Raw genomic sequence first — 19,173 nt, 5'->3', positions numbered from 1 at the left:
TTTATCAACGGGAAACCTCGCCTCCCAAAATCAGAGACATTTCTACCTTCAAAAAAGAAACACACGTTAAGTCTCTGGACTCCATGCCGATATTGCACTGTCTCTCACCCAAGTGTTATGCTACACCACATATAGCCACCGTCTGTTATTAGTTTTGTAATAAAGCAATCTTTTGTAGTGTTAGCCGACTTCGTCTCAAGAATGTTTTCTTAGACCTTGTCATATTGCATGTATAATTTCATGATGTTTTGAACTTTATGTATTTGTATTATAAATATTTGTGAATTCACTGTTTTCTTATATTTCACAGATTTTTCCCTTTCATTTTTCTCCCATTTATTCCGAAATCTGTTATCCGTTGTCTGATATCTATTTTACCATTCAACTTTATATATAGCAATCGTGAATAAACGACATGGTCTGAAAACTGAAAACTATCATTGCCACTATATTGTAAACTACAACTGCGCACTGGATATGTACACATATGACTCGCGCATCGTATTGAGGGCGCAGTCTGTGGCTACAATGTCCGAAGGTCATACAGCTTCTTTGCACTTTACTCTCGGCATCATTGGTTAATTGCGCTTGTCGTTTGATTAAAATTTCCATTACGCGCAATGGCCCTATGGGATTTGTTTGTGCCTGACAGATGTCTGGACGCTGCAGTGTTGACCGCACTCTTGGTCGTCGCAGTTTCGGTCTTCAAACTTTTCTCAACGCTGCGTTACCTGGTCTCAAAGCGAAGGCTTCACGAAACATATCTCGCCGATTTCCCTGGAGCTCCTAAGCACTGATTGTTCGGACATCTCGACAGGGTGAGTGTTCTGGTCATTGACTCATATTGGTTTTGCTGTTCTTACTCCGTTGCCAAGCGAACTAGTGGTATTCATCGAATGCATTAGTGAACAACTCTATGTTTGCTATAATCACAGTCTCTCTATCATAGAGGGGCCGTTCTTGTGAAATTGCAGAATCACTGACGTGTGGTTTTCCAAGGGTCATGTAAAGTCACGTGAGATGACTATACTATTGAATAGTCTCACGGTCATAAAAGAGCTGTTAGTGGTTAATTAAGGGTACAGATCGTTCTGCAAATCTGAAGGGGTGTCCGAACGTCATCGGTTTCTGCGTGGGTGGTGGAGGGCGCAAGTCCATTTAAACAATACACTCTCCCGTTCCAAGCCGTACCCGTCGCTGAAAAAAGAACATTAACACAAACATAAAAAACAAACAAGAAACAGGATACAAGAAACACTTCTTATTCTATTCTTTCCCGTTGGACTATTTTCTTCCGATAGCATTTCCATCGCATGGGACTTTACCATTAAGGTATGTCCCTTTGGGTGCCATGCTCCATACTGGCGGCACCAATCTCCTTTTGTGCTTCTCTATAGCAAGTTCTCTCTCATTATCACATGCACAAGCCAAGTTTGTCGTCTCCGAACAAAAAATACGGGATTTATTCTCTGGTCATTCTACGTCACGACAACCCGCGTCTATGTCATCAATTTTGGCGCGTCGGACCTTTTTTTGTCGAGCTTCGGTGTGCTCGTAAATATGTAAACAAACAACCTGGCGGCGGCCGATGCTTCTCCCACGATCAAAAGTCATGTAATGAATCGATATTTTCACAGACTACGACATTAATAATCCAAACAATGTAAACACAAGAGTGTACCGCCTGTATATTCCAAAGGAATTACGTGAATAATTTGCGGAAACAACGAACTCGAAGCTGGTCGCATATACCGTGGGTTCCGTACGCATTGTAAACAGGGTCAGGCGCGACGTTTACAGTGTTCGCGCCGTCGAGATTCAGTCAATATTTGTTCCCGAAAAATAGCGTATCTTCGTCTGTGATAAATTTCTAGGACTATGCTATCTTTGAAATAGAGTATAACTTTGCGGAAGGTAGCCTACGTGTAGACCTAGAGCTGTCATTTGCTCCGCACACGAACGAACGTACTGAGCGCCAACGCACACGCGATGGACGACTGGAAATGATTGACAACTTGTGCGCGGCGTACTGATATTATTCCTAAAGTACTTCAAAAGTTAAACGCGGAATCGTCATGAAAAACTTATTTTATTTTGCAAAAATAACGAAGTCTTGATTTGTGCATGTGATAAGTATATTATTCCCTAATATTTTTTTTCGTTCAGCTGCGGAAAATACTCGTGACGTAATGACCGTGTCACCACTCGTCTTCGACTCGTGGTGACACGGTCATTACGTCACGAGTATTTTCCGAGCTGAACGAAGAAAAATATTAGGGAATAATATCTAATTATTGTTACTGTTGTCACTGCAGCAGCCCCTGTGGCGCAGTCCAGTTACTTTTGTATCAGCTAAGTGCCAACCACTCCAAGAAATAACCACCCTCAAATGTTTCTGTTTAGGATAGGTTTATTCAAGAAGCAGTGAAAACTTGGTAAATAAAGAGATTAAAATATAACGTCATTCATTGTCTACGCCGGAGAGTCGAGGTAAAATCAAGTTCAAAATAAACGGAAGAAAAGAACTAAATACTATTAAAATTATCAAAGCACTGCATTCAAAATGGTCCTCCTAATAATTGAAAAGTCATAAAAGGAAATCAACTTGCACCTACAGTCCTGCTTTTGGCTGGAGTGTTTGTGAGATCCACGTAGCATGTCTACTGTTTTTCGACAGTGGAAGAAAATGTGTCTGCGTAGGTATAATTTAATCTGCAAACTTTTAATTTTTTTACCAAGAAGTTTCTTGACCTTTCTGTCAGAGGGCCTTAGGAAAGATAGAGGGCGATCTTCTGAAATATCTAGTTAGGGTCATGAAAGGTCAATCCAACACAGCCTTCCTCCCATTGAGTTCCTGCTGTAATTGGGCCAGAAATCACTTTTTCATAGAACTTCGTACATGGTTCATATTTTTAAGGCCATTCATTATTTTTGCTGTCAATCCTCCAAATCTGCTACGTATTTGCAAAATTTCCATTGATCTTTTTCGCCTACACCTGGTAACGTTCTTAATAATTTTTGCATCACAGGCGTTTCAGGCAATCTTTTCCTCTGTGGCCATTTTGCTCAATGATGACTGTAAGGATAATTAAAAGTGAGACCAACAGCAGTTGGAGAGGATGGGCTGTCTTAATTTAAACCATGAAAAATAAAATAAAACAATAACAAAACTAAAAGAAACTTAGTTAATTTCAAACACTGAGTGTAGAACCTCTGTTTTGCTAAATGATTTACTTGGAAACGGCTATATGGGAATCACATGGTACCTGGTTGCTATATTATTGGTATTTGAAATGCCTACAATTCTTACTCACGCTGCCGGCAGACATTTGTAGCAACACCAGCTTAGGTTTCCAATACAGTCACTTGCTTTATTGAAAATAAAAGCTTGAACGGAATACACGCTTTCGCACTAACACGAGGCAGTGATGGACAGTAATGGACTTTGCTCACTTTGCAGCGACGTGGTCGAGTGGGCAGTTCCGGATAAAATAGAACGATTAAACGTAATCACATCGATGGTCAGGGACTGGACAGAAATTAAAAAAACGTTGCTCATGATGTACCAAGTTTCGCAATCATCGCGTAATTTCATACAATGAAACTTACGAGACCATTTTGCAATCAAAATAACAAGATTCATCTTTTCCAATTTACGATTCATTTCAATTCCAAATACAATATTCTGCCTTATCAGAGCTTGATGTAAGTTAAACAACCTCTACCGTCTGTTTTCTTTAGTTTCCCCTATTTCTTTTGTGATGATACAATCAAAATAGCGAAGACAAGATGAGTCTTTTACATTATAAAACCTGCAAAACGCATCATCTCTCAATTTCCAAAAATACAGTTTTACATTATTCATATACATTTCTTATGCAGGAATTTCTATTGAGATGCTCTTAATTTGTTCTTATTTGTAACTCTATGAGCTAAAGTCGTCCTTCAAAACGGTGACTTTTCCAAACTCAGATTTAGCAAGTTTAGTATAAAGAATCCAGAACAACCGTAAAATCGATGTGGCAAACATGTTTAATTACATTTTATGAGGAAAGACTGTACCACACTGTCAGGTGCAATTATCAGCCAAGGGTGCCAGTGTTTTTGATCGGGTGTTGTTGTTTTGACTACGTCTGACCTCCTGCTATACAATGTTTCAACTTTTGCAGACAGTTACTGAACCACTGTTTTTTGAGAATGGGGATTTGCCTGAGCGGTTCTGTCTGTTGCTTCTCCGCTAGGTGACTGGATACCGTAGGTTGTGAGTTCAAACCCGATTGAAAACACCGTATTGATTCCTCTTTTACTGCCCAGCTGATAGTTGCACCTGAAAGTGTAATGTGATACAGTCTTTCGCTGCTTTCGTCATAAAATGTAATTAAAACTGGTTGGCTACATCGATTTTAGTGTCGTTCCATATCGTTTTTGTTGTTGTTCTGATCACTTTTTCGATACACCAAAATGCATTTGGTTCTAATTAGTGGAGAGCGGTTGGATGGGGGGGTAAGCCGTCATTTTTCGTCACTGTGACTTCAGTGTAGTCCAAGTGATTATCAAATTGTTACAATGGGTGCGTTCGATCAAAAAGGCAAAATTCGACTAAATCATGTGCAATTGCATTGCAAAAATAACAATATTTTGGTCAGATAGCTTAAATAGGATATTTTAAGTTACCTTATACAAGCATGTTTTAATATGAACACAGACTCATACAGATTGTATTTATTTCGTCATCGAAGGAAATTTGTTTATTTAGTGTACCCTTCACCATTTTCTTAATATTCTGTCTATAATTTCTCTTATACAACGTCGTTGCCCCTATTACACTGAAATCTGTTTTTTTTTAATATTCGTTCGTTCTAGTTGACGATCAATTTGACTACATGATAATCTCTTCATTGAAGTTCCACTGAATGGTGCTTTATTCCCAAAATTGATAGATTCGTCATATCATCGTCATATTTTGTCCTTCCGTGTGCAGGTGACACCATATAAAGAGGGCATATCGAGGGTTGTCAAGTGGACTAATGAATACAAGTATGGACTTCCACTATGGATCGGACCATTCAAAGCGGCATACGCATGTACCCATCCAATGACAATTAAGGCAATCCTATCAAGTGCCGGTATTTACACAGCTTTAATATTAACTTTCCTGTGATATTTCCATACCTTTTCATTTCTCTTGGCCGTTTGTTCAGTTATTACAAAGGTTAAACAATCTGGTGTCAAAATGTGGACTAGTAATTTTGTTTTCTGGTGCTTCAATATAACTAACTCTGAACAATGGTGATATCCACGATTCAGCCGTTTCTTGGTAAAAACTTTATATTGTTCGCAGAGGCAAGATATCATGCTATAGTTTTTAAAGATTCATTGGCCCTACTAAGCCAAAGGCATACTATGGGCCAAAATCAGCACACTAGGAGTCAGGTACGTCAGTCTCTCCACCCGTCCCTCCCTCTGTAGCCTAAATTGCTGGAGCGATATGATAACTCAAAGTTTACTACTGAAACACCAAATATGACCAGTTTGAAATGTTTGGATGATTACCTCAGAGTAAGTAGAATTTTAAAGATGTGGCACGTATAATTAAGCAAAATTTACATAGTTATATTTTTCATAAGTTTCAAAATGTCAGTTTGTACGTTTTCACGTAATTGTTTTATATGTGTTTGTAGGAATGTGTCTTTGATAAGCTAATTTGTTCAAATTTGTGTAATATTTGCATATTTGTAGTTTTGTTAACTTTGGGCCAGAGGTGTGACCAGTGTCCAATGTCACCACAATATCTGTGTAATATGTATGTGTATGTGTGTTTTTTGTGTGTTCATCTGTCTGTTTGTCCTACCGTCATTCAATTTAGTATATAGCATAATCGTAAGAAGTTCTAGATCTGATGAGTTTTTGGTGTATGCAGTCTTGATAATTAACTGTAACTTGCATCATGGATGAATTTGGCACTGGACTACATTTCAAGAATTACTGTATCAAATTTTGATATTACTTTGCAGGCATCCAAACCATTCTAGCAGCTAAGCTCCTTCGCATATTCAACAAATTTTTGTATATTACATGTATGACATACACTGACATTCAATGCACTGATTCAGAATTTCATCAAACCTCTAGGATATCATACTAAGGTCAAGATATGCTAAAAGTTTGATGAGTGTGACATGTTGATTATACGCCAATTTGCATACAATGAATTTTTGCAATTATCAATATATCAATACCGAATAAAGTGATTTGAACTAAACCTCTGACATTCATTGGTCATGCTTAGGTTGAGTCGTTTGATTCAGCCGACTATGATGGATAACTTCGGTAGATTTTACTATCCGAATCAAAATAAAGAACAGTCTAGAAAAACATGCAGTGTGTCATTGTTTTCTGACACGTCAATACAGTAAAAGCCTGGGATTGTCCGGAATTTCATATCAACAGTAAGCAAAGTAACTTTGAGGTTTTTTAAAAAGTCAACATATGTTGTTGCACTGACTCTGAGTAGAAGCTCCCGAGGGCTTTTAAATAAAAGAAGTGTGTGCAAAAGGACAAATTATGCCATTCGTAACTGATGACATACGCGCTGTGGAGTATGACTTGCCAACTTGCGAACAATATTTACAAACTGTTTATGGTCTGACTGTAACATGATTACATTGTGACTGTTCAATGCCAATTATTTTGCTCAGAACCAAAGGATGAATGGATATATGGCTTTATAAAGCCTTGGCTGGGAGATGGTTTGCTCCTGAGTAGAGGACCGAAGTGGGTGCGAAATAGAAAGCTTTTGACTCCAGGGTTCCATTTTGAGATACTGAAACCCTATGCAAAAGTATTCAAAGAATGTGCTGAGGAATTAGTGGTAAGTTTTCTTTTTTTAAGATCTGACATGATGTGACGAGTCATTTCATAATAGTCCCAGTTGTGAGTTCAAATCTTTACACCCTCAACCCTTTGAGTACCAAAGTCAATTTTTGTCGCTTTTATAAAATACAACCAAGTTATCGTTTTCAGATTTCTCCAACAATTTTGATTTAAAACTGTAGCATTGACAAGTGATGTCCATTGTTGTCGTAGACTATTGGTAAGTGATGGTATCCTTGACATCTTTAGAGCGCTACTATTTCCAATGGTCCTACTGCAGAATGAATACGATAATCAGTGTTCTACAGACTCAGTATACGCAAGCAATCACGCGATGGCTGTACACACAAACCTAAATGTACAAATGGGAAAACGAGTATTTCTATGCGTAATTGTGCACACTTTTTTCTCTGTGCTGTAGTCTGTTCGAATTCAAAGTTGAACCTATCAGGACTATAAATAAGTTATATCAGCCTCACAAAATAGGCTCCAACCTTTTTTGAAACACCAGGCATTTATCCTCGCAACGTTTTGTAATCAACCGCTGCTACATTTTTTCCTTCGCTGTTTATGTATTCTCTTTTTGCTCTATTATTTGTTTGTTTTTGTGAGAATAATCTGTGCCTGAAATTAAAAATGTAATTCATGGTTGTGACAACAGTTGTGAGATTTTGATCTGCATGTTGGGTTTCTTTTGTGTGTAAGAGACCCCATGGTTGTGCTAGATGATAGCCCAATCAATCAACGTACTTTACACAGACAGGTTTGCTATTGTTTGAAGATACTACACCATAAGCAATAGGTTAGCTACCTTTAAGTATTTTCAAGGTTTTTCTCAACATCACCGTGTCCACCGTGACCATTTCATACTGTCAATCTTTTTACCATCTGAGTTCATTGATACTCTTACGGTCACCTTACTGTCTCCTCTCTGGATGACTTTTCAGGAGAAATGGTCCAGGCAGTGCAATGAAGGATCATTGGAAATGTTTCATCATGTCAGCTTGATGACCCTAGATAGCTTAATGAAGTGTATATTCAGCCTGGATGTCGGATGTCAGACTGTCAAGTGAGTTGATCTCGATGTATTTGTATCAGAATTCGTTTGTCAATTTAAAGCAGATGATCACGTAGAGATCTCGTATGGCAAAGAAAATTTATACGTTCATCAAACCACCAATGCATTTTACGAGCAGGGTTTTGTTTCAGTGAGGTGAATCAAATAATTTTTTGTAACACCAAGTGAACTGTTTTTTGGTGTAATGATGCACTTCATGGTCGTGAGAAGCAATGCTTTGTTTGATGAATGACGACTTCGTAGTACCAGTAAGTGTACCTGTGGATTGCAAAATCCTCCAAACTATGTATTGCTACTTTCCTACATCTAACTTTGATATCACAACTAGTGGCGGTGAAACATGCTCCGATCGACATAGGCATTTTCGATTCAACATCTCTCTCATTTAGGAATTCCCATCCGTATATCAACGCTGTTTATGATAGCGTCTTTCTGACAATCCAGCGGTTTACCAAGCCACTCCACCACAGTGACCTGATCTACAAGTATACTTCAAGTGGGAGAAACTACTTCAGAGCACTCAATATTCTCCATAGCCAGTCAAGTGCTGTGATTGAAAGTCGGAGGAAAGCTCTAGAGATCGAAAAGGCAGGAGGACTGATCCAAGAGAGAAAATACATTGATTTCTTGGATATTCTGTTATCAGCAAAGGTGAATTGAAACAATTCTTCAATAACTAATTTTATTTATTTACTTTATTTATTTATTTATTTGTGGAGCTGCAGGCTTTCGCCCGATTACAGCTTCCGACCCCCTAAAAAGAACAGAAGTAATAAAATTGACAAAGTAATAAATATCACATTAAAACATGAAATACAAACACATAAATAGACACAACAAATAAATACAAAAGGCAATCAGGAAATACACACATTTAAATTGATGAATACAAGTTTCCATGAAAAAAATTCATAAACCTTTGTAAGTACAGTTATGAATGTGAAAATCATTTCAAATAGAAAATTTGTAAAAGGAAAAGGAGTGGACCTTAACTTCAGATTGATTAGGCTTAAAGTCGATGACCCCTGTGTTGATTTTTATCAAAGACACCTTGCAAATTTTGTTCAACGTGATTGAGTTACAGGAAGAGGCAATTAATTGGGTAAACGGTGTATCAATCCAAACTCTATCCGTGGTGTAAGTTATTACACACTTCATTTATCATGAGTGATATATGTTTATTGTTACTGTTAGGATGAGGATGGCAATGGTTTGACAGATCAAGAAATCCGTGATGAGGTGGACACGTTTATGTTTGAAGGACACGACACTACAGCCAGCGCAATATCATGGTGCCTGTACAACCTGGCGAAAAACTCAGAACACCAAAAGAAATGCCAGGAAGAAGTGGATCAGTTCTTTGCAAAAAAAGGAAACACAGATATCGAATGGTAAACGACTTGAATTTTGTTTTTTGACGATGTTTTGTGTCTATGAATCAGATGCTGATATTCCAGTCAGCGTGCCGGCTTAACATGATTTTTGAGTATACAGCAAGAATGTCCTTAAGAAGAAAATGACTGTCTCATAACATTTATGGTGGGTACGTTAGCTGGTGAAACATTATCAAACTCTCATGAGGGCAGGCACTCCTAGCAAAGCCAATTATAGATGAAAGATATGAACCAAAGGTAGAATTCTGCCACCTCAATTGCAAACCCGTGAATCGTGATTGACAGCATGCGCTATTATAATAGATCATACATAGTTTCATAATTGATGTTTGTCATTATTTTGCTTGATATTCATTTCCTGAAATGTGTGTATCTTCAAACAAAAACAATTATGGAGCATGAGATTCATCGACATGAGAAAATTTCAGCTCACAACAATTGACATCACCCGCATCATTTTGTTCTGTGGCAACATTCTGTAAATAACAATAACATAGTCCACTTGGTTGTGAAATGATTTTATCAAATCATAACGAGGAAGATAGATCAAGCATAGCCATGTATGGCATTAGAAGTTGCAGTAGGACTCACACCAGGCTGCATTCCAATACTTATATTATGCCTCATATTTCAGTTGATACTGTAATGTTTTTTTTTCAAAATATTCCATTTTTAGTGTTTCATTTTAAATTACGTTTTCAGGGCCGCAATTGCCTATTTTCTATCGTAATATTCATATCGTTGACTAACTGATACCTCATCATTTTCATGCCCCATGTCTGACAAATAACTGTCATATTATATTTACAAAAACATGTGCACTGTCCCTGATGGTGTTGTTTCACAACTAATAACTAAATTATTCCCCCAGGGACGATCTGAACAACATTCCATATTTAACCCTTTGTATCAAGGAAAGTCTCCGGATATCTCCACCAGTGCCGGTAATTTCAAGAGAAATCACCAAACCTGTTGACCTACCTGATGGAAGAACATTCTTACCAGGTATTTTTGAATTCTCGATTCTCAAAAATGTCCCTATCATACCACCCTCCCTGGTCTAAGTCTTGTTTCACCATTTAAGATAGTATCTGTGACTTTAAGAAGTACTTTTGGAGCAGTGGTAAGGTAATAACGATCATTTTCCAAACACATATAGAGAAGCCAGGAACGACATTTATGTCTTTCGCCTTGAGAGTGTTATATGCCGTCCAATATTGCCATATTCTGTCGCTGGATGAGCTATATGATTGTTATGTAAGCTCTTGACCATTAAACCGGCCATGTACGGGTATGTGTTGAAAAATAATGTTGTTGCAAATGTAGAGGCGCAGTCTATATCTTTCAATGTGAAGCCGTGCTTAACTTATCCATATGGAGAACAGCTTATGTAAAGCAGATATTGCAACATGGATATTTGATTGGTCCTCGACCTTTCAATGCTCTCTTCTGAAAGTCACGTCTTCCTGTTTCACTCACTGCTTTTACCGTACTTAATAATTCAAAATTCATAAATTCAATATATTTAGTATAGTTGTTGAACACTTTAACAGGTATGACTGTCAGTGCCCATATATATTCCCTTCATCACAACAAACACGTGTGGGATGATCCAGAGACATATGATCCATCCAGATTCTTACCAGAGAATGTTCAAAAGAGATCACCATATGCCTTTGTACCCTTCTCTGCTGGACCAAGGTAACTGTTTAATAATAGTACTTGCAATTAAAATAACAGAGATTTAAGGTGGCGTTGGACATAAACAGAGTGTATTTGGCTCAAAATTACTTTTTTACAAAGATTCATTCAGTTTTCATCAATTTGATAACCACAGATCACAATATTGGTTGGGTTCACCTTTTAGCATGACAAGCAGCCATAGGATGGGCGAGAAAGAAGTGTAATTTATGCAATTAAGGAAAATCACCCAATGTCCTGATATCTTCTTCTTTTCCTTTTCCAACATTTCAAAACAAATTATTTATGCTTTGGCTTTGTCAAATTTTGCGAAATTTACACAGTATGTTCTTTAAATTACACATAACAAAAAAGTAGCAATTTTATTGGTAATAAAGTTTTTACATTTTGAATAAGAGTCATTTCATTTGCGTATCATGATTTTAATCACCTGTTTTGAATGACAAGCTTTCAACCCTTGTCATTTAAGAATGACAATCAAGGTCTTTCAACTGGGCTGTGAACAATTACATGTTTATCACACACGTTTTCTTCTAAAGTACACAGAGAATGTACACACAGTATATTTTGATCAGCCAGGCATTAAAGTGCCGACTCATTTAATCATTGGTTAGAAAAACATGAAAGTCTCTCTGGTCTTAGGAAAGACAGCGCTCAATTGCCTTTCTGTTTACGTGAAAGTGGTCATCAACTGTCACCCTGAGTTTTGGCAATAGTGATCCGTCTTTGCTAAGACCAGTATATCTTGGTATGTATTTCTTACAAATTTGGGATAAATATTTTCTGCGACTAGAGAGACTTTTGTGTTTTATCTGACCTCTGATTTAATGAGTCGGCAACTTGAATGTCTGGCTTATCAACACGTTCTGAGTATTCTTTAAAAGAAAACGTTATGATCATGCAATTGTTCATAGCCAAGTTGAAATACCTGTATATAATACCAAACAAAGTTGTCGTTTTTTCTACATATACTCCAGTTTCAAATGAGATATGAAATTTTATAAAGTAGTATCAATTTTAGACAAATTAATTTATATAATTGATACAAAATTGAGGTTTTCTACTCCAAGTATGTACCCCTTCATCCTTTGAGTAAAGTGTTGCTACCATATTAAACGTTAGATTCTCTGCTTTTGGAAAATATATTAGTTTTAGGGAGCTTCATATCATCTTTGAGAAGCAATATTGCTTTGAAAAAGAGCATGTCGGTTAAAAGCAATGTTACATGTTTTTACACTGATTAAATTTACTCAATGGTCCTTGAAAGATCCAGATTTTTGGGAAACCCATGATTCACTGATGCTGCTTTCATGAGCCATTCAGTTTCGATAATGAACATCCATAGGGGTATTTATAAACTATCCATGCCTTCAATACTTAATGCTTTATGCAGAGCTTATTATTTACCTAAACCTGCTCAGATGACTCGGTCGTTTGAGTCATATGGTAGTAAATAATAATAATAATAATAATCTTTATTACCCTTAATCATAATAATATTACAATTCAATGATGAATGTACATCTGAGTTGTGCTGTGATAAAGGGTAAATGGAAACGGAAAATAGCAAATGCTAGTCTAGTCCGTTCCCAAAGCCATTTGATGTTAAAGCAAGGAAACGAAGAAGAAAAAAGAAAACTGAAGTATATCGTAACAAAGTAACTAAGTGAATAAAAGAACAACTACATAAATAAATATATAACTAAATAGATACATTACGAGTAAGTAGAAATGCGTAAAAAAGAAAACGATAAGAGAGAAAAGAAAAAAAACGTATATAAAATATATATATATTTAAATATGATATACATATATGTAAAGTTGAATATAACTCTTCATCACTTAAAAACAAAAACAAAAAACAATCGTGTAAAAGTAGACTTGAAAGTGCTAAGTAACTAACTAAGTAAATAAGAACAACTACATAAAATTCATTACGAATAAGTAGAAAATATGTAAAATAAAATAAAAAAAAAAACAAACCAAAAAACAAAATGTATAGTGAAATATATATATTTATATATCTATGATATACATATTTGTAAAGTTGAATATAACTCTTCGTCATGTAAACACTAACCGTGTATGAGGAGACTTGAAAGGGAGTGTCTGAACGAACTTCTAGTGGTTTTTGTTTTAATTTGTTTAGGTAATGTATTCCAATAGATGCAGCCTGTATATGATATCGAGAATTTACCCAAGGAAGTGTTGACACTTGGGACATAAAGGTTACCATTAATTTTATGACGAGTACTGTAGCAATGAGAAGGCAACTGACAGTATGTTGTAAGACTGTGTGGCAAGTTATTATTTATAAGATCATACATGAATGTACTGATATGTAATTTATGTAATTTGTATATATCGAGAATATTAAGTTGTTTGAAAAGAGTAGCTGAGTTTGCTGTGAAGTCACTGAAAGTTATAGCTCTGACTGCCATTTTTTGCGAAAGAAAGATACTATTGAGATGTGAGGAATATGTTGAACCCCAAACTTCAAGACCATAAGTGATGTGTGGTAGGATGAAAGTTTGTATAGAAGAATAAGGATATTGCGTGGTAAAAACTGTCTCAATTTGAAAAGGATGCCAACCTTTTTTCTGATAGTAGAAGTAATCATTTTAATGTGCTTTGACCATTTAAGATGTCTGTCCATGTGAATACCTACAAATGATGTCACTTCAACCTCATTGATAACTGTATTATTGATGTGTAGAGTACCATTCAGAAAATATGTTTGTTATGATTTCTGAAGACAATGTAATTTGTTTTGAGGTAGTTTACAGTAAGTTTGTTAGCCCTGCACCAGTCCACTACAGTATTGAGGTGAATGTCGACAGTATTTAAATTTATATTAACTTGGTTGCAGGAAAGTATGAAATAGATTGGTATCGTCAGCAAACAATCTAAAATTGAAGTATGTGGAGGAACGGGCAATGTCATTGATAAATAGTAAGAATAGGGTAGGTCCAAGGACAGATCCTTGTGGTACTCCACATGTAACATTAAGGAATGATGAGGCATTATTATTGACAGAGACTAGTTGGGATCTATTGTGTAAGTAATTTCTGAACCAAAGTAAAGGAAGACCTCGAATACCATAGTGAGAAAGCTTAGAAAGAAGAATTTCATGATTGATTGTATCAAAAGCTTTAGAGAAGTCAAGGAAAATACCGAGTGTTACTTTGCCATTATCAAGTTGTTTGATAAGATAATTGATTAGATTTACAATTGAAAGTTTTGTGCTGTATTTATGACGAAATCCATATTGATGCTCATATAAAATATTGTTTTTTTCTATGTACTGAATTAAGCGTGCATTGACAATTTTTTCTAGAATCTTACTTAACAGGGCAATACTGATATAGGTCTATAATTTCCTGGATCATCTTTTGTGCCTTTTTTAAAGATTGGTGTGACTTTGGCTATTTTTAGAGATTGGGGGAAAATTCCAGTCTGAAATGAAAGATTAAATATATATGCCAAGGGTTTTGATATTATAGCTGCCCCATCAATTATAAGTCTGGCTGGCATTTTGTCATGGCCACATGCCTTTTTTGGATTCAGGGTGCAGATGATGTTATGAACTTCAGATTGTGTAGTGGAGGACATAAAAAAGGAATGTGTTGTGGGTTCAGTGAGGTAACTATTAAAGTTTTTATGAGGAGAATCGATGTTGTTGGCAAGGTCAGGTCCAATGTTGACGAAATAATTATTGAATGCATTTACTATGTCAGGTTTTGCTGACAATGTATTATGCACTCCATTTGTCAGTACTCGTAGGCTGTCTGGCAAGGTATTTTAGCCTTTTCCTCATGACTTCCGAGGACTTGCTTGATAGTTTTCCAAATTACATTGGTATTACCTTGTTTTCCATAAAAATGCTGTTGTAATACATTTGTTTAGCTTTCCTGAGAACAGTAGACAACACATTTCTAAATTTCTTATATCTATCAACAACAATGACATCAAAGTTTGATTTGAGCACTTACTATACAATTTGTGTTTTGTATTAATTGATTTTTTAATTGCATTAGTGACCCATGGTTTCCGGTTTTTCTTTGTACTGCGAATTTGTACATTAATGGGAGCATGTCTATTGCACAACTCATCGAAAACACTCTGAAAATTATTATATGCTTCATTTGCATCCTTACAGTTATAAACTCGATCCCACGGAGCATGAGTTAGATCTTCACAGAAGCGAGTAGTAGAATTGTAGAATTTGTAATTTCTATATGAGACTTTATACTGTTTTGAGAGATTTGTTGTCATATTTTCTATGACAATAAAAACTGGAAAATGGTCAGAAATATCTGTAATTAAAGTACCGGCATGAATTGGATACTGTATAATATTAGTGTAGATATGGTCAATTAATGTTTCAGATGAGCTGGTCACTCTGGTAGGTGTAGAAATCAACTGGTGAAAACCAAGGCATTCAAGAGATGTAAAATAGGAATTAACATTAGTTGTATGTGTCCTGGCATCTATATTAAAATCTCCCATTAAAATACATTTAGTTTTATCAAGTTTGAACGTATTTAGCACATCAAGCAGACTAATCTGAAACTCAGAGATATCGGTATTTGGCTTTCTATAGATGATTCCTATTATTATATGGTAGTAATGTTCGACATAGCTGGTATATGCTTTTTAACACTGACAAAATTAAACTTTGTACAGTGTATCATTATGTATGACATGTTCGAAAATATAATCATGGGGAAAATGTTAAAAATCAAATCGACTCAGGTTTCATGTATACCAAAGTGTTCGCACTGTTAACAGTGTCTCAGACCAATAACCGTACTCATGTACAATTTTAGAAAAATTTGCATTATTCTGTCCATGGTGTTAGGAGAATGCGCAGTTGCTGACATGACCCAATACACCCTTCATATCAAACAAACATTTTTTTGTTTTCTCAAAAGGAATTGCATCGGCCAAAACTTTGCCATGAGTGAAATGAAGATTACCCTGATGTTGGTTCTGCATCATTTCGAATTCTCCATTGATGAAAGCAAACCTCCAAATCCAATGTTTGCACTAATCTACAGAACAGATGGTGGCTTATATCTCCCTGTAAAGAAACGCCAACCAGCGACATTGTTTTGATCAGCAGTGTGTTGTCTGCGTCCTAGGAATTAGTTACACGTGAAATGAAGCGAAGATACTTAGGAACCAAGATATTGTAGAATGCGTTTCGGGTAGAAATATTCAGATTATCGACTTTTTTCAATATTTTTCTGATCTAGCATCTGTACGGGTTCATTTTAAGCTCTTTGAATGAGAAAGTTTTAATAAGAAAGTCTTAGTTTTCCGAAAATTCTCCATTGAGTTAACACAGGGATGATGACAATTTTGAATTACAAATATCTGTAAATATCACATAGTTTGTTTCTTTAGTACCAAACTTTGTGCGGTGACCCATGATTTACATTCTTTATTTGGTGAGAGTATGGTTGAAAGTATCATTGAAGAATGTTTGAGCCAAATTGTAAGTCTTTCACAGTCGAGGTACGCACTTCCGCAAAGCGGCAGTCTTCATACATGATACCCATTAGTGCTAATTTACATTGACAAATTACGTTTTACAATGTTAGTTGTATTTTCACTTCGAAATTTTTATCTAGTTAATCTATTTGATTTGAGATAACGCTGATGATAAAAGGTCATTCATCTACATTTTGGAAATCTCAGTTACAATCATATATTTAAATTTTCAAAATGAAACAAATGGTGACTTTAGGCTACACAGACAATGTACGGCAACAATACCATAGAAACAACATTTCTGGTCACAAGACAATGACATGATGTCAGGTATTTCAAAAAGATTGAGTAAATTCTATCCGATCAAATTACACACGATTGACAGTCAATGTCCGTTGACTTCAGGTCTGATACCATTAGTATTCATTTAGGCAGAGACTATTCATGAGTATATGAGTCACAATCGATGGAGAGTATTCGTGTGTACCTCTGCCTCATTATGTCACTTCCATTCCAACAGAAACAATGACTACATTGCAATGCCGTTAGCCTACACTTTTTACTTCAATTGCCAACAAGTGTGTTCTCATGGCGTGTTTTTTATTTTATATCATCTTTTTTTCGAAGTCTATTTGACGTTCCTGCTTGAAGCTAAAAAAAGTTACAAGACTGAGTGTGTTCAAGTTAAAAATACACACTGAACTGACTTCAACCAATCATACCCATTGTTATGAGGAATCGACAGACAGAGAGACAGACAGACAGACACACACACACACACACAAACGGACAGATCGACAGAGGGGGAAACTGAGAGAAATGAAAAAGTGCAAAATAACCCAGAACATGAGAAAAATGGAAAACGAGAAATGGATAAAAGGAGCGCAACCAATAAAACCAAAATTCTAATTCAAAGCGTACGCTTTTTTATGCTAGATTATAAACAAATTTCATGTGTACATTTAAAATATTTTATTCATAACGTCTTATAAGACAAGCACACATGCGTCTTAAAATTATTTGCATATCGGTGTGTACGCTACCGTTTATGCTAACTCTATGATACGTCGGGGATAAATATTTAGACATACGCCCTCAACGGTGTAATGTCATTGCCGATTAGGGGTTTTACATAATTTACAAATAACTTCGTAAGCAAGATTGTTGATTGTTTCCAATACTTTCACTTCAACGTGTTATATGCTGCAATACTCAGTTATTGGTAAATGTGTATGACTCTTTAAACAAGCCTGTACGCGAAACTGATTTGCATTTTTCATACAAGGGATCAGATGATAGCTGAATTACACGAAAAGCACACGAAAGGATGGTTGTTTGCGTAGTTTTGAAGTTTGTCGTACATTTTTTATGCAATTATGGGATAATATATACCAGGAGACGCAGCACCTCAAAAAGTGGAGAATTGAGAATACAAGTTCGTAAAAGTAATATCGCATGGTGTCAGAGAATGTAGAATTACATGAATAAAATCAAAGGTATAAAGTTGTGTCTCTATAGCACGTGTTTTCGTGCTAACTTATAGAGTGAGTATGAGACAAAGACCTAGCAAAACTGTATGTTAATTTTGTAGCTTTTGATGCACTAGTACGGAAACTATGCAATTCTTGAAGTATGAAATTGCGACAAACAAATTGACTTTGTTTTATTTAGTAGATTCGAAGCCGTCGCCGCTAACAAGAATTTATATTGAAATGTTAAATTCTTGCATAAGAAATGTATAAATAATGTAAAATTGTATCTTTTGAAAATGAGATATCATGCGTTCCGCAGGTACTTCACTGTAGAGACACAACTCGTCATCGCTATCTTGAATGATCGCCAAAGAAGTATGAGGAATGGTACAAAATGAATGACAGAAGTTGTTTACTTACATAAGATAACATCAAGGTTTGATTGGCAAAATATTGTTTACCAGGATTAAAATTAATCGTAAATTGGATGAGATGAATTTTATTATTTTGATTACAAAATTGTATATGCACGAGTTTCATGGGTTAGAATTTCATGTCTCTATTGCGATACTTGGTACATTATGAGCTAGAAGTTTTGGATTATTCATTGAATTTAGTTGCCACGCATTTATCTGTATATGTTGCTGGAACAACTTGTAAAATAAATAGACTTTCCATGGGAGATCATAAAAAGGCGTCACACATATGGAAAAATATTGAAATATTAAAAGAAACGCAATCTAGATCTAATATGTTTTTGGCTATATGATGTCCTGCTATAGTTTTGGCTATATGATGTCCTGCTAATGTTTTGATATCAGCTGAGGACATAAGCGTTTAATGGATGCATTTATGTAAGGTTGATAGTCGTAAAAGGGATTTCAGTTCAGTTAGCTCCGTGAAAAAAGCCTAAAAATGGTTGTAAATATTCCATAATCTGTCGTAAAAACTGGAAATTTAATAAAAATTAATCAACATTGAGCGTTCCCTGACACACCGTCAGGTAAACAAGAATTTAACTTTAATACCGAGTTCATGAAGTTATAAATCCAAAATTCAATATCACAGCTATGAAAGCTCAATCATTTGTAGTTAAAAAGAACATTCGCATTTACATCAAAGGTGTCGTTCACCTCGTGCAATACTTAACATTGAAACA

At 35.8% G+C, this 19,173-nt stretch overlaps 1 protein-coding gene across 1 annotated transcript; it reads left to right on the top strand.

Annotated features, from left to right (window-relative positions):
- Positions 1–554: 554 nt before the first annotated feature.
- On the top strand, positions 555–18,042 carry LOC139118508 (cytochrome P450 4F2-like). The gene is made up of 9 exons (XM_070681831.1): positions 555–818; positions 4,982–5,126; positions 6,699–6,871; positions 7,821–7,942; positions 8,341–8,602; positions 9,146–9,342; positions 10,217–10,350; positions 10,899–11,046; positions 15,981–18,042. Exons 2-9 carry the CDS (start codon positions 5,096–5,098, stop codon positions 16,162–16,164), a joined length of 1,251 nt encoding a protein of 416 aa, XP_070537932.1. The 5' UTR covers positions 555–818; positions 4,982–5,095; the 3' UTR covers positions 16,165–18,042.
- Positions 18,043–19,173: the final 1,131 nt, after the last annotated feature.

The sequence above is a fragment of the Ptychodera flava genome, chromosome 2 (assembly GCF_041260155.1).
Source record: "Ptychodera flava strain L36383 chromosome 2, AS_Pfla_20210202, whole genome shotgun sequence".
NCBI classification, from domain to species: domain Eukaryota; kingdom Metazoa; phylum Hemichordata; class Enteropneusta; family Ptychoderidae; genus Ptychodera; species Ptychodera flava.
This window is presented reverse-complemented; position numbering and strand designations above follow the sequence as displayed.

Coding starts and splice junctions, on each gene's coding strand:
- LOC139118508 (XM_070681831.1), top strand. CDS start 5,096: ATGACAATTAAGGCAATCCTATCAAGTGCCG. Junction 5,127..6,698: donor GGCAATCCTATCAAGTGCCG/GTATTTACACAG, acceptor TATTTTGCTCAG/AACCAAAGGATGAATGGATA. Junction 7,943..8,340: donor GTCGGATGTCAGACTGTCAA/GTGAGTTGATCT, acceptor TCTCTCATTTAG/GAATTCCCATCCGTATATCA.